The sequence below is a fragment of the Bombus pascuorum genome, chromosome 1 (genome assembly GCF_905332965.1).
Source record: "Bombus pascuorum chromosome 1, iyBomPasc1.1, whole genome shotgun sequence".
NCBI classification, from domain to species: Eukaryota; Metazoa; Arthropoda; class Insecta; order Hymenoptera; family Apidae; genus Bombus; species Bombus pascuorum.
In genome coordinates, this window is record NC_083488.1 from 3,192,473 (window position 1) to 3,209,474 (window position 17,002).

The 17,002-nt window shown below is 38.8% G+C and overlaps 1 protein-coding gene across 9 annotated transcripts in view; it reads left to right on the forward strand.

Moving 5' to 3' along the window:
* LOC132905372 (klarsicht protein-like) overlaps positions 1 to 17,002 on the forward strand; it is a 262,601-nt gene that overhangs the window by 67,707 nt on the left and 177,892 nt on the right. For 8 of the 9 annotated variants that reach the window (XM_060960377.1, XM_060961204.1, XM_060957033.1 and 5 more), the window contains exons 8-16: positions 603 to 854; positions 4,869 to 5,188; positions 5,809 to 6,367; positions 6,991 to 7,415; positions 7,829 to 7,958; positions 8,057 to 8,509; positions 9,027 to 9,197; positions 10,652 to 10,789; positions 12,336 to 12,441. In XM_060960377.1, coding sequence (XP_060816360.1) covers positions 603 to 854; positions 4,869 to 5,188; positions 5,809 to 6,367; positions 6,991 to 7,415; positions 7,829 to 7,958; positions 8,057 to 8,509; positions 9,027 to 9,197; positions 10,652 to 10,789; positions 12,336 to 12,441 — 2,554 coding nt within the window. The remainder of the gene's footprint in view (positions 1 to 602; positions 855 to 4,868; positions 5,189 to 5,808; positions 6,368 to 6,990; positions 7,416 to 7,828; positions 7,959 to 8,056; positions 8,510 to 9,026; positions 9,198 to 10,651; positions 10,790 to 12,335; positions 12,442 to 17,002) is intronic. The other variant, XM_060957856.1, reaches the window with a different exon arrangement.

The window sequence follows — 17,002 nt, forward strand, 5'->3', positions numbered from 1 at the left end:
TTTCTCGTCTAATTTTTGCCGCGCCCAGTTTCTCGTTGTCGTGGCTCTCTTTCACGATACTCGTCGACAAGAAATTACTGCTATAGAAACGGACATATTGTTCCTTTAGTCTCCTCTCTTGTATATTCGACGTTTCAGTGACTCTATGTTTCGTTTTTCTTTTCATTCTAGGTAAATACAGTGACAATAAAAGGGTAACATTATATCAGAATCTATTCTCCACAATTATACCATCAAGCTATATTTGTAATGAAAAGTACGTCAATCAAAATTCAATCGCTATTCTAAGATTCAATTTTGTCTCGCAATCGTATAATACAATGCACGCATCCGTAGTCTCTGTACTTTGATCTGACAAAAACACAAACTCGCAAAACCAAAAGGAAACTAACAACTAAAATCACGAGACAGAGATTTAAACTACCCAATAATTCCCTCGAAGAGTTCATGCTCGAGTCCGACAAAGGATTCATAAACACGCGCGTGGTAGGCAGACCGATTTACCTAGACGTTTTGATAGAATCGGAGACTGGTACGTAACAGGCGTGGCGGACGAACGAAGATTATCAGATGAAGTGATTCGGCTGTTCGGCGTGTTTCAGAACTTGGTGCCTTACCGCTGCAGTAGCGACAGCGACGAGGAGCCAGTCACGAAGCAGCCTCGACTCAGCCGTAGACACTCGCGAGGTTCTGGAAGGGAATCCCCGGGTCAGTCGGCTCGTTCGACGCGTTCGAAACGCCACAGAGCCACGAGATCGCGATACTACGAGGATCCAGCCACTAGCAGAACGGACCTGTCCGATACCGACGCGTCTTCCGAGAATCGATCGATCAGCGACGGATCCTATTTCGAGGTGCGTACACGAAATATATATATTTGCAATAATTTTCTTCTTGCAGCAAGGATATTTAGCGGGATATTCGCTGGTCGAGAACATACACTGTATAGAAGAGTCGTGAAACCGGTATGGCAACGTTTCCCAAACTGTTACCGAAGAACAATGGAGCACGAGCCTTCGGGAGGAAGTTTGCTTGATTAGAGCGAGGTGACTGTTCGGTTGACGATCCATGGTGTATCGCACGTGTGCCTATGTGTTCGTGGATTCGTTAACGAAGATGAACCCGTGGATTAGCGGTGGATCCGGCTCGTTCGTCGCGAGTTGATTAGCCTTTGATTTACGCTCGAGAAAGTCTTTGATCCGTGGGCGATATACTTAGTGGTGTCTTTGTGGTGTTTCAGTGAAACTCGAATTGATTCGTGTGACGAATCGAGAAGAATATTTCAAGCATTAACGAACGGTTCTCAGTGTAATTTTTCGTACTAGGGAATATCGATGTGAAGCTTGACGGCTAAGATTTAAAAACGAAGCAGTTCGAGTATTTTGTAGATGCTCGAGAATTTTAGAAATTGGAAATATTTGTCGAGCTAGGTTTCCTGTGCTTCGATATTGGATCGGCTTGGAAGACGTTACCGCGTGGTTATTCGAGGATGGACACCTGACTGTGGAAGTGAACTTGATCCTTATTAGCTAACGGCTATTGTTTCGTTTCGAGTACAAAAAACTATCTTGCATACTTGGTGCATGCGTTACGTCCGCGTACGATCGAATCGAATAAAATCCGGAGCACGTTCCATGCCGTTTCTTACTTGGAACTCTTAACTCATTTCGCGTTTCAACGATATTCAACGATTTTAAACCATTTGAATGCACACGTGTTTCTCTATAGTGCTTCGAATATGACATTCTGAAAAACATCGTAAGATGGGACTGGAGTATAGCCGAATTGATAGAATCGTTATTCTTTATTTATTTCCAATCGAACGATCTCTTCCATACAAGAAAGTTGAATTATTCTCAAAAGAGAAAACTCCAGCTTTCGCGTTAATTATTATTCGAACGTCACCTCAGTGGTTTCAGAATTAAAATCGGCAGATCTCGAAGAATAACTGCAATTGTTTCATACTCGGAAACGTATTAACTTCATTTCCACTCTACAACGTAGCACTCGACTTTCCTTTTCTACGAATCATTATCCTCCTTCCCAGTCATTTTCTAACGCTCTCTGCCTCATAATTCGTTGTCTGAAACTGTGAAACATCTCTCTAAGACCATCAAATAGCTTAGATCTACGAGACGGCGGATACCTGAATATGGAGATGAGTCTGATCCTTATTAGCTGCTATTGTCTCGTTCCCGGAATAAAAATGGTCGATGTCCCTCGTATATCTCAACTTGCACTCTGTGTGCAACTTCTATCTCAATCTACCCCTTGTCTATTTCGAACATTCTATTTTGAACATTCTCGTAATTTCAATTTTTGTACTCGTATCTTTCAGGTCTATCGGGGAAAGTTGATGTAAAAACAAATGGATGAGGTTTTTCTGGTGTGTGGATGGCATCACGGGTACATCAAGCGTACACAGTGTAACGTTACTCGTCACACGTGCGTTACCAGTGTGAATGATCTATCGTTCGCGAGCTACGACACAACGTGATTATAGTGCGTGGCACGGGTTCAAGCGCGGTTCCACCGCGTTCCTTTCGTTGCATCTCTTTGTTAGTCGATGAAATCAATTTGTGAGATTTATCTGGATGTTTCGAGTGAATTAATTGTTCCCTAGGAGTAGATGGCTTTGTAGTTTTTTAACCGAGACTATATCGCTTTGTTAAAGTAATCTAACAAAACTAAATGGAATGGTAAAGTTTCGCGTATATAAGTTCAACATTCTCTTCTTCTTTTTTGCTGCTGCTGCTAATTATATCGTTCCATTTTGTTGATAGCAGTTGAAACAAGCTCTTTTTGTACGCCTGGCAACACTATAGTTCGCAGAGTGGAACGCGTTCGGCGGCGTTCCATCTCTTTGTTGCACGGTGAAATTGATTTACGACGCCGGACTTTTCGTTTTCGTGTACATTAATTAACACCTGAATCAAATCGAAGCGCGTCAAACTCACGAGGATTTATCGCCTCGCATCGCTTCTTTAACTAGACCTTCCTCCATTGATTGACAGAGTCTCGTGACACGAAACTGGCACAGGTATCGTTAAAGTCCTCCGAATAACTCGAAGAAACTGTTCAGTAAGAAGTTTGTGGACGGTAGGAAGAGAGAACGGTATTTCTTTTTTTCTCCTCTTCATTTTTTTCTCTCGAGGAAGCTCGAAAAGTGTTTCTTGTTCCAAACGCGTTACTCTGCGAGCGGAATGAGAACTCGACGAGAGAAAGTGCACGCGGGGCCTTTTACCTTTTGAAATATTCACGAGGCAAAATAAAATAAAATTGAAATTGACGAGTAATTACGCGTACGTGACGCCGAGGAACGTGCTTCCATTGCATCAACCCTCTTCTCCACTAATCAGAAACGAATGTACATATATATTTATTTTCTTTCGTTCGTTTCGAACATCTGCGTTTCCTACACACAAGAAACCAGTTTCTTACCTCGTCGTTACATTGAACGTTATTACATTCCATTATTTTGTCACGTTACCGTACCCGTCTTTATTTTCTTCGCTCGAACCAATGCAGTTGATCTTGAAAATATTTTTTGCTCGTTCCAACTAGTTCACCATTTCCCTGTTACCGGACATGTATCAAAAACGACTCGTATTTCCCCCATATGTTTGCTTCTGAAACAACTCGCAGAGAGAAAAAAAACAAGTATCAAGAGGCAAATCAATTAACGAAGCGAATTACCTGTTTTATTTCCATAGTCACAGCGAGAACCTCTCCGTAGTGAAAATAGCTGTAACCTGAAATCTTAATGGCGTCGGCGTGTTTCTCGTTTTTCTTTGATCGATCGAAACGTTTTTGCCATTTCGTCAAGTACGAATGGAATCGAGCGACGAACGAAAGCGCGCATACGATCGGTCGAGGTAACGCGAGAAACACTTCGAAGCGTGAAATTTTCACGGTTGCATCACGCTCGATTTTATGGAGCACGAGAGAGAATCCGTTTTGTCGAGCAACAAATAATAATCACCGGAATGGCGTTCGCATACCGTCACTGAGTGTGTTAAGTGGAAAGAAATCTGCCGCGAAACGAGCACGTATACACGCCGATGTGCCGCCATTATACAGCGGACAGTACACACGCGTATTCGACACGTATGCGTTTTATTATGTTTCGATATGCTGATACGCGGAAGACATTTTTCGAAAACTTGTTGCAGGAAACGTGATCGAGTCGTCGGAAGGTTTATTTTCTATTCCAAATATTTTCAAACTTTGATCGATTTGCAGTAATTTATCACGGTATATTTAGTACGATAGAAAGGTAGATTTGTGCTGGATAATTATGAAATTTATTGGATTAAAGTACGAATGAAAAAATGTAGGTTTAATTATGTAGGTTGCGTGATATTTATTATTTCTTTTACGCCTCAGAAAGAAAGAAAAAATTAATCGTTTGATATATATCTATACGTACGATTACTCTCGAAAGTCGTCCTTCTCTCAAGCATAGGTAGAAACATTCTATTCGTTTACTACCGTGATATTTTGATGAGATCGGACAGTTGTTTGCGTTGGTGCGCCAGTTAGCGACTTGATCGATAATTAACTCCTTATCGTAGAAAATTATCGTGATAATCTGCACGCGCCTCGCGCTCGGTCAGTCGCAGCGCTGTGAACGTACAGTTCTCACTGTCGATTATGTTTCCTTCGATATCGAACATTTCAAACACAATCAACCTATTTTACTAAAAAAAAGCGTTTTTACGACAACGCAGCATGATCCGGATTAGTGCAATCTTATCGATTATCACAGTGCGATCAAAAGTTTTGAATCTTAAAATGTCCCCGGAATTTCTCAATTGAAATTAGTGAAAAACAGAAAAAAAGGAACACTTCGTAACGTCTGATTGCAGGATGAATTATGTCCGGTTTATGTGATGGACACAAAGTCCGACGGAGTGGAAAATCTCCAAGAAATTAATCGAATCGCGAGCACGTTAGGCGATCAGGGCGAAGAAGCTGACATCGAGGAAGGTGCGGTAAGCGAAGACGAAGAGTACGACATGCCACCGATACCTGACACCGTACCGATGACAAATTCGACGGCCATCGAGGAGAGCTGCGACCAGATCGACGGCCAGCCAGGCAACTCTGAACAATCGACCGGCAATTTAGCCGCTAACGAGCCAGTGAAACGTCGCAGAACGACTGAGGAGGTCGCCTCTTTTAACACGTAAGATCACCTTATCAGGATTTTATCGCGTGGGCGTGTACGCCTAATTGACGTGCACGAATATGTTGCTCTACGTTCAGAGAGTTCGCGTTAATGTTCCGTTTGATCAACACGTTAGTATTTTTATTCATTTTCGTCGTTCACACTTGCCAATGTTTTGTAATCGGTATGGTAATTGGAGAAAACTTTTTGAAGAAGGTGTTTTATAGAGATGATGCGAAAGTAAACGTTGCCTATGTTCCGTAAGAAACTCCGACGATAATGAAAAGTTTCGTTGCAAGGAAAGTAACGGGGTGCAGAGGGTTAATCCAATTTATCTCTACGAAACACTCAGTAGTTACGAAATACTGTATTTTTAGAAAACACAGATCTACGTTATCAAAATTTACCTAGATACCACTTACTACCTCTAATTAATTACGATGTTCGATTAAAATCATAAAAATTTCAAAATACTGAAAATATTCGGAATAATCAAAGTATTCAAAGTTCGAGGTACTCGAAAACAACCGAAATATTAATCACCCTTTTAAAGAATACGTTAAGGCTTTTATTAAGCTTTTTAAACGATGAGAGATAATCAGAATTTCGCACCACTGATCCGTGTCGTTTCGCATTAGGTCCGACAGGAAATCGAAGAATTGCGCGACCTTCTACTTCCGCCACTTGGACACCGACTCCGAGCAGAACGAGGAGGCGGCGATCGTAGCGGAGGACTCGTCGGAGGAAGAGTGGACGTACACGTCATCGCGGATGAATAACGTTACGACGGAGCAACGCAAGACCAACGTTCTGGTGCGTCTGGACTTCGGCGAGGGGCAGAGTCAACCACGAGCTAGCGAGGGAAACGCGAAAACGAGCGAAACGAAGCCCGTAAAAGAGACTTCCAACATGGAGGGTGTCAACGAGACTTCAAACGAAACCGACGCGTCTTCTCGCTGCGAGAAAGACAGTGACGACGAAACGAGAAACGACAAGACGAGCATCCAAAGGCTCATTAAGGAAGTAGAGAAATTAGTCGGAGAGGAAAGGCGCAACGGTGCAACGAAGACTTTCCCTCAGCTCATTCTCGATGATAAGGAGGGTATAACGAATAATCATCGCGCCAAATACGCGAGGATCAAAGAATGGTTGAAACTGAACTCTGTACGAAGCCACGACGGACGATCCACGTCACAGGTAGGTCGTAATTATTGCTATTGTCATAGGGTGAATAGCTCGACGTTTGCCTCTTACGATTTTTTCTTTTGTTCTTTTATTTAATGGGAAGAAGATTATTTCATGCTAATCGGAAGGCAACAAGGTCGTTCTTTGGAATTTAATGTAATTGAATTTAACGTAATTGGCTTTTCGTTGGGAATTGTCGATTCACGCACGATGTCCAAGCTTCCTCCGCTTTGCAAATTGAATATTTCGTAACAATGTGAAATAATGGACACGTGATATCTCGATCCTTTGTCGTCGATGAGTTACTTAATCGATGTTTAAAATGCTTGTTTGGATTCGATCGAGTTACATTAACGATTTGAAAGAAAACGCGCAAGTATAATATCCGCTTTCGAAATATCTTACTCCACCATCGTTCGTTCTTAAACGAACATTGAAAACGCGATAATTAAATAAAGAGGTAGAATAATATTTCGAAAAGAAAAGTAAAGTAAAGTACGTAAAGAGCAAAAGAAAAGAAGAATTATAAAAGAAATATAAAACGGTCAAGGAACCGAATCGTCAGTCTGATCATGCGCGCCAGTTGTAACGAGGTCTAAGGGGGAATTATAACGTTTCGTAACAATTGTAATCAGCGCGAATTACAGCCGTTGGATAGCTGCGATGCCAGTGGCGAGTATACGACGGAAGAATCCGATGGGGAGAGGCAGTCGGTTTCATCGGAGGATCTGCAGAGTAGCGTTGCGACGTATCGCAGATTCGAAGGTACACTGGGTTGCACGTCTCAATCGGTGTCGCAAGAGATATTCGACGACGCTGAGAAAACGCCGATCAACGAGGCGCATCCGATGCTGGACACGAGTACGCCAAAAGTCGTGATGCGCTCGAAGCAGAAGCACAACGGGCCCAGACCGTGGAGCGTATCTTGTATCTCACAGATCGGGAACAACTCGAATTTGAACCAAACCAATGACCCGATTTCGCAGTTCTCCATAAGCGAAACTGCGCTCCACCAGTTAATCGCTACTCCGCCCACTAAATCCGTGTCCCTCGATGCAACGTAAGTAGATAATTCTACCTATCTTTGTTTGCTCGTTTTAGAAAGGAATAATTGTATCGTAGAAATAATATTGCGAATTGGTTGTAATTAGAACGAATAGATCGTAGAAAGATTAGAAATCTAAATTTTTGAATCGAAACTTTCGCTTTTAGATCTTTTTTAATTTCAACGTTCCAAATTTTCGAGTTTTCAACTTACTTCGACAAATAAGTTACAGTATCTTTCGCTTTCGAGACGGCGCGTGTAATTAGAACCATCGAGGTATACACATCGATTTATAGTGTAATCGATGCGCATGGGAGCGCATTATTCAAATCCATCGCGTGTCGACAACCGCGACGTCGCGTTGCCTCGATACCCTATTGCCTCATCGAACTGGCAGACATTTTAATTTCACCTCATTTGAATTACAGAGGATCACGGAAATCGTTCAACAACTCAACGTCCACGTTATTGGAGGAGTCGATCATTTGCCACGACGGCCGTGTGGTTCGAAACAGTTCGTTGCGCAGGAAAAAGAGCAGGTTGCGCAAGAAGAACCTGGTAAGACGATGCTGCTTGTTCATAACTAAAAAAGAGCATGCCAAAGTTATTAAAATTTTCTCGTCTTTCCATTCTTTCTCGCTTTTCCGTTTACATAGGGTCGTAAAAGCGACTCCAGTTCGGAAGGTGTGACCGCGAATCATTCGGCGGGAAGCGATGGCAGCTCGTCGAATCAGCAACGTTCACCGCGTAAAATGAGCGGAAATCGCGCGATGCGCACCATTTCGAGAGACTGTCACGGTCGTTTGACTACCCTGGTAAAATCCGGCTCTTTCTCGGGGTGCACCGCTCATCAGCAACTCTCGGCGGAGAGGACGATCGTCAGCGACCCGACACCGCCGTTCAGGTTACCTTGCTGTACTTCGGTGGCTTCCACATCCGAGACCGAGGGTGAGGAACAACGTAACTATACGCGAGGCTGCTTCGCCTACTACGATACCGTTCCAAGCAATAAGGAGCTGTGCAATCAGCAACTGAACGTCGATAGCGACATCGAAATGAATAGCCTCGGAAATAACTCGATCTCCGATCAAGCTTGGGATAATTATCAGGTAACTGGTTCCAACTGGAATCGTATGAAACAAAATTCCTGTTCTTTCCTTTTTTGTTTTATTTTTTGTTTCCGTTTTGATATTAATTTTTTGGTGTTTTCTTTTCCTGGTATCGCTTTTAACAAAGTTAGGTTCTTACGTAACAGACAATGATTAGGATCAGAAGCGAATAAATAAAAGTTTTATGCAATTCTTTGAAATCGATTGCGAGGATATGGAGTACGTTGATAGGTAAGATCGTTTTAGGAGATCTAACTTTTATCTCTTGGAAATTTCGCTTAATATCATTGTTACCATAATGATACTATTAAAGAGTAGACTAGAGAAATTGTTTTATATGATTGAGACTAATAATTAGGTGGAAATGAACACTCGTATCAAACAAACAAGTTTCTGACAAGTTCCTAACGCTGAATTCTTTTGAAATTATTTATTTGATTGGGAGCATTATGTCGATATTCATATAATTGGAGTAAATAAACAAATACTTATTCTTAAACTGATCTCTTTTCAATAGGAGAAATATATGAGCGAGCCATACAGTGAAGCGCCAGACGTAGAAACGGCACGAAGATTATTGGACTTTGGGGATGATTACCGAAACTTCCTTGATAGTCAATCCGATTGTGCCTCCAGTATGAGCGCAATGCCCGCTAGTTCTCCACTGCCTAGAAGTCGTATGGATCATGTACGTTCCATTCTATTATTCTTTCTTGACCAAGTGTCCATATTCTTTCTGTGACAATACATCTGCTATATCTTTGCATACGGATTTCCATTATCTTGTATATAACATGGGTCAGTATATGGAATCGCATATGAGTCAATATTTGTATAATGAAAATCGACATTGGTATCATTACATTAAGAATAGAACAATAATTTCTGTTATCCACGCCAAATGTTCATATAGTTTACATATCCCTAGTGTGATTAATTAATTGCTTTAATGCACAACGATTTATTGTTTTATTTCTCAATGAAATCGTGTCTGGAATTTTGTTTGACAGAAAGCATACCGGTGTCGTAGTTTAGTCATAGCTCTTCCTCTGTGTTATAGTGTTTCATTCTATGGAAAAATAAAGAATCGCCGTTTGTATATTGCCGTAGAATGAATGTAATTCTTCCGCAGCAAATAAAAATTTAATTTTATCTGTCCAACCACAAAATCACTTTAATATCTGCCTTGACCTTACGCCGAATTGTTACCTTGTACCAGATATGCTCGACCATACTTTACTCAATTTTTGCATATACTCCATCTAGACGCATAAATTATTCACGAGTTATCTTTCTTTTCATCTCGAGGGTAATTCAAACATAATGATCATTGGATAGTACTTTCTATTCAATGTACGTATAACATTATCTCGAAAAGAAATTTTCTTTCGCACAACACATTTCTCCGTTGAATCTCTCCGTGTCTTATCAACTCTTCTTTGAGACGAACGCGTCTTCGCGATGATGATATCTTAACGAGGATAAACGATGTAATTACATATACAGTCACTGCTAGAAATGTCTCGCAGGCGGTATCTGGATCAGAATTTTAATGATAAATATCGAATAGAAATTTCTACGAATTACACTTTCTCTGAATGAAATTTTATCTATATATATTGTTTATTGAATTTTTATATACATTGAAAATATTTTTCATGCGCAATAATAATTGCTCAAAATATATTATAGTTTAACAAAAAATTTATGAACAGTTGCAAATAAAATCAAATTAGATATCGATTGAATTTAATTTTCATATATGATATACGTATCGCGTTGTTAAAATCATTTCTGTGTACAGTAGGATCAGTTCGTTATCTCGACCAATAAATCGGATAACTACGATAGCCATGTTTCAAAAATTTGCCCTTGACTTCAAACGGGTTTTGTGCGCCACTGGCAATAGCAAACAAAGAGAATGTTTAGCTTCCATGCTTGACTTCGATACATATTAACCAGTAGTACGCTACCATTGCTCTTAAAATTTCCAAATTAATATAACAGCCATTATCTACAAAATAATAATAATGAATTTTATCGTTAATAAATTAACATGGATTGATTTTAAAGTAGAATGAATATTACACCGCATAAGGGAGTAATACAAGAAAATTAAGAAAAATTTGAAATTTGTTACAGGAAATAACCGATACCACGGAAGACAGCGACAGTGACGTGGAGGATATACGGAACGTAATCGAGAAGTCGCAGTCTCAGTTATCACTTGCTGAAAGTTTATTCTCGAGGTCGTGCAACGGCACGATACCGCAAGATAACGTACGTAGCTCATTCAGCTTGTACTTTATAGTACAATTCCGGCCTAAATTTTTGAAACACTTGCAAAGTAACGTAAAAAGTTTCTTTTCGTGGCTTTATTGCAAGTTTATTACCGCCGGTATTTTTGTCATGCGCCTATGCGACCGTATGAGATACTTTCTCTTAATGACTATATGGCGCAATGAAAAAAAGGACGATTAATTTCTCTGCTTGTGTGCTTTGTGTGCTTTCCTCACCTTCAGTTTTAATCATCATTACATGACAAAAGATTATATCGGTTTGTTTTCTTGTATTTTTGATAATCTTTCAATCGTTTAATTTAGTTAACGAGTACGAGGAATGTCGTGTATTTGAATAATACTGTGATGCTCTCTGCTTTCTAAGTATTTATTTTACAGTTTTATTTTTACTTCTAAACGCTACTGCTTAAATTTATTACTTGACGAAGGTCTCTTGATAGATGTGATTTTTCTTATTATTTATACTATATAAATAATTTATATGTATTTTTTTATAGGAAAGTTAAAATATATGTATATTTGACATATTATATAGGATTGCTTGACACATACATGCTTTGAAACAGTGGCATGAAAGGACAAATTGGCAATCATTGTATAAATGTAAATAAAATTGTAATATAAAAATTTTCTTTTTATGTATTTCTGATCGTCCATCTGATCTATTCTATTATTACCTTTTAACAATAAATAATACAGTGTGTAAATAAGAAACTTTTACTCATGAATGAAATTAGTAAATAATAGGTAACAATAAATGTCATTCAAATAATAATGGAAATAGGAAAAGGAGGTTGTACTAATACCGTTCACTTGCATGTTTATTATTCTATCCTTATCCTGCTTGTGTAGCCTGTACTTACAAATCATGTTGACAAATATCCAAGTTATTGTACATGTCCCTGAATTGCTTTATGAGCGATTCCATATTGCCTTTTGCGAGAGTACATTCACTGAGAGTTATTGCGAATGAATAATTGCTTTTGATTGGTGATTTACAAGGTGTACTTAAGATTTTTTATACTTTAATTTTGCCGTAAGTATATTGTCGCATTTTTACTACTTTTAAACGATTTCCTACATCGAGTGGCTAATGGTATCGAATAATTCAAAGATCGGAAAAATGGATTTATTTGGAATAAAATTTTCTATAGCGATGGGAATAAACAATGTAGATTGCTTAAAATAATCAAAAGAATTGTTAAAATAATTAAAAGAAAGAAGAGTTGTTTTGTACTGTACTTAATTCCTTTAATAAATGATCTATGCATGAAACTGTGACGAATTATAATTTTTTACACACGGGCTTTTAATTATTTTGAGCAACAGGCAATATTTTTAGCATGAACACTGTAAAAACACTGTGCTTGGATTCTTTCTCGCTTCTTTTTTGTTAATATCCGAATATACGTAGAAATGTTAACGAAAGCTGAATTTGATTTCACGGAATGTTGCTAGAGTAATTCTTTTTACTTCCAATTAAAGACAATGGAATTCGTAGACTGACGTAAGTTTTTATGTTGTAGTCCGAAGTGGAATGTGCGTGTAGCGAAAATCTGCGGTGTCTGCACGCGTTATTGGAGTCCGTCAGCAATTCGTTCCGAAGCGAAAAATACGTGAAACAAATTCGTGGTGAGTACAATCAAATTCACCGTCGATCATTTTCTATTTCGCTGTCGTACATGGCCGCTGTATTGGTTACTGCTCTGAGCGGACTTGTATTTTTGCTTCTTTCGTAATTTTATTATTTTATTCCTTGACGACGAAAGACAACTTTGAATTTAACATCCCATAGAGGGAACATACAACAGCAGAAAAGTTATAAAATATTTTTACTTGTATCATGCGATGAATCTTTTCATGAACACGTTTGAAAATGTTTTTTCAAATCTTTATAGTATTCAAACATAATCGAAGGAAATTTATTTTCGAAATAAGAGTGATGATTAACAGAAAAATCTGAATAGATTTAACGATTAGAATTTTAAATCGACTCGATTCAAGCGTTGTTTCATAAAGCAGCTTGTGTAAATATTATTGTAAAGCAATTGCAAAGACTGATACGCGAGTATTATAGTAAGTTACAAATGTGCATTTTTGCTCTCGATGTACATACTTCGAAACTGTATTTCTGAGAAGCGTATGCATTTGAAGTAGTGTTACTGATACTAACCGTAACTATAATTGATCCATAAATCTTGTACTTAATTTTAGAATAAAAATTGTAAAGAATAACGAGTGAATCAAACTGTTCGTAATATAATGTAATTAATATTTGAATTCTTGTGATACGTTTGCTCAAATGTACATATAGAAAAGATTAAGATCTTTAAAGATCATTAATTAATTATATTTAAACGATGACTTGTGCACAGAAGCAATGTATGATACAACGATCCTTATATGGCATCAAGATACAAATGCATGTGTAAATTTTCCTGAACTATAAGTCGATCATCTGCATGCTAAAGAACGAATTATATTTGCACATTAATGTTCAATTTGACCGAGGATTATGTCCCCGGTAATTAACAATAATTTAAATATCATTTTACGTAATGTAAAATGTATTTTTAAATTTCACCTTTGAAATAGTAGAAAGGTGCGAGATAATATTACTAGTAATACATTAGTTAATACTAATACTAGTTAACTTCCGATAATGTGAAATCTTTTTCTAAGAAAGGGTTACGTCACAATTACTACTTAACTTAAAAATGAATCGGTAACAACAAAAAAAGGGGGGGTGGGCGGTAAATATTGCTGGAGGAAACGCAAACTGTACGTATCTATTTTTTTACAACACGGATATTAGATTTTTCTCGCTTGTTTATATAATTTAATTTTTAATTAATACCTTCTTTATTAATTTTTTATTTATTGCAACGAACGCAAGTGCGAGTGTAACAAACCTTTAGAGTATTTTGATTTTTAGTTCACTTTTGTATACCGTTCATATTGTAACCATTATGTAATAAACACTGCTTTGTTGTGGCTTCCTACTACTAATTATCCTTTTGTTTCTTTTATCACCTACAGTGAATATTATTCGGATTATCTGCCCTTATCTCTAGTTTGGTGGTATTTGTATAGTTTGAATAATGTTTCTTTAATTCGTACGATAGAATGCCTCGAAGATATAGAGCTTTTTATGCATATTAAATAGATTTAACAGATCGTGAAATATATGTAGGATGAATTTACCAAATGGTACCTCCTCGTTAATATATTTATTATTTATGAACGATTTCGAATAAAATTATGGAATCTTATGGAATTTAATCATCTCGATTATATATACATTTCTCTTAATTACAATAAGCCTCTACATTATCAAACAACCGAATGCTATTAAATCGACGAATAAGTAGTCTTTACAGCACTTATGTATCTGCTTGCAGCATGAAACCTCTAAAAACGTATTCCGTGTAGCAGCGGAACCAATTTTCTTAATTGCTAGAACAAGTAGCTTTTAAGCGTGGGGCAAAGTAGTAACTTCGATTACGTTGCATACAGCCTTAACACGATTTCCGTTTAAAATGACGAACATCTCCCTAGATTGCACTAGCTTCGTAATATTGTATCTGCGATAACACGCTTGGTCTATAATACAGATCACGATCAGATCGATAAACATCCAATTCTACACAATCTTCTATACCTTCTTTATCTTTCTTCTTTGTTATTATAGATGGATAAAATTTCATTTGTGTATTATTTTCCAAGAATAGCTTTATTAAATACAATAACATATAATTCGCAATTTTTCAAGAAACGTTTTATTGATAGAAACATCCTGTTCGCTCGAAAATGATTCAACATGCGTATCAGTGCCACAGTTGCGATAAGTCTGTCGCAACTTGCTCGACAAATGGAACAGCTTCGTCCGTTTTACCTTAAAGATCAGTTCTAAAGCCGGTTCACCTGAAATCAAAATGTATTCAACCGACACCGATCTTTCCAATCGTATTACCCCAGAAACGTGCGCGAAGAGCTCCGACTTCGTCCCGTTCACCGTCCATTAAACAAACGTTGAACTCTGCCTAGTCTTCTTCCTTCGAGTTAACAAACGATTATCGCGACCGGCGAATCAAACCGACCCTGAAGGGAAATGCGATTAGACCGGTCGCGGTCGATTGTTTGGTCGCGATAATCCGCGTGTGGGTGCACTCGCGTAGGAGTGTTGCAAGACGCGAGTGCATCGGTACACCTTCGGGTCTCACCTTATAAGAAGCACTATATAGCCGACGGAACTTCACGAACCGGTACTCGGCCGTGCTCGTGCTCGTGCTCGTGTTGTCGAAGAATCGTCGGCCGCGTGTACCCGGTCAGTAGCTCGGTTTTCCTGGCGCGAGTCGCGGCGTCTATTCTGCTTCTCGTGGCTCGCCTTCTCTTCCATCCAACAGCTGATCCGCCACGCGCCGCGTTTGACGTTTCGCAAAGCAGCGCGCTTTTCGAACTCTTTCGACATCTCCTGTGCTACTTTGGAAATTCCTAGTATCGCGAAGGATCGATACATACGTACGTTCGTTCGATAATTTTCATTGCAACTGCAAAGTCAGAGATTGGAAGTTCGAAGATTAGGATAGAGAATAAGAGAAGCGTATTTTCGGTGTATAACTTCGTTACTTTCAGATTCGCTGGAACAAAGTTGCGAGAGTCGAAGTACCGGTTTACTATAACAGTAAAAAGTTAGAGGTTTCAGCGATCGTTTCTCTGTAAAAAGGAGGAGAGTCTTGGACTCCTAAGCGAAATCGTGGACACGCTGGATTATTGTAGCAGCTCAAGCATAATTGGCACGGTGAATTAGAAAACTGCGATTCTCGAGAAAAATAAATCGTGACTCGCGTTCGGAAAATAAATCATGGTGTTTGCAAAAGAGGAGACCAGTGTCAGGAAAGACGCACCGGATACCTGTTACGCGCACCAGCAGATTATCGCGGAGGATCAGCCGGATGATACCTGTACGTAATCTTTCGTATATTTAGAAGCCTCCATCCGTAAATCCTTTTTAAAGTCAACTTAACAAAAGTCAACTTGCAGGAATCCGTATTGCGCTGTCCACTTAATTTAATTATCAAAATTCGAAGATGCTATTCGGTGAACGTTACGAAACATCATTCGATTTCTGATCGCGTTTCTTCTCTCGAATCTTCCCGGTATACCGTTAATTCGAATTTTTACCGTATATTTCAACGTCGGTTTGCTTTCATCTTCTCGTGTAAACATACCTACTCTTCCACGTTTCGGTGTAGAAACGTTCGATCTCTGACATCATCCCGGAAGATAACCTGGTATTCTTCTTCATCAGCGTTCCGTTACCTGTCAAATCGGTTGCTCGTATACCTTTCGTCGTCTCGCCAGAACCAACTGAATTCTGTTATTCGATTTTGTGATCCAACGACGAATTTCATTGGATCTGCTTCAGCCTCGCTAGCAACGATTTTATTGACGCGTAAAAGCGGGTCAGGACGGACGTCGAGCTGAGATGACGTGAAACGAGAATCGCATGACGCGATCTCTCCGAATATCTATCGATCTGTATCTATGTTCAATGTTCACGCATGGCTTTTGTTATTAATGCCTGATTCTTTTGTCTTCGCATTTTTCTATTCTTATCTCTGCACAAAGAGAAACTTACAAGGAACTTGAATCTTTCTTAAGCTAACCAAACGAAACGAGCGGTTTACTAGCTTTGTTACAAAGATGACGATGTATGTAAATTGCATGGAACGTTTTTTTAACGTTAACATTGTCAGAGTAGTCAAAATGGTCAGTTTGTATTTTTTTTTTTTTTTTTTAAATGGGAATTTTGTAGGTTCGCAATAAAATTTCCAGTAATTTTCGCTAAATGAAAGCTCAGCGAATTAATTAAAATGAAAAGCCAAAGTCGGGAGTGGCTTATTGATACGAACGTGTGTCTCTCACGAGACTATCGATTATTTTCTACTCGTTACGTAGTTCGTAATTCGTGATGCGTATAGACGTGCCAGAAGATGTTGAATTCACGGTTAATTTTACCGCGGGCTTCTGACATAATCCTACCTCTGCAAAACAAGATTTCAACCTTGAATTTTCGTCGGTAGCCAGATGTAAAACTCGCAAGAATTCGACGCGCAGAAATTTAAATAAGATAAACACGAAAGAACGAAGATAATTTCTTACGAGTCCATTGTCGAACTAAGTTTGAAAA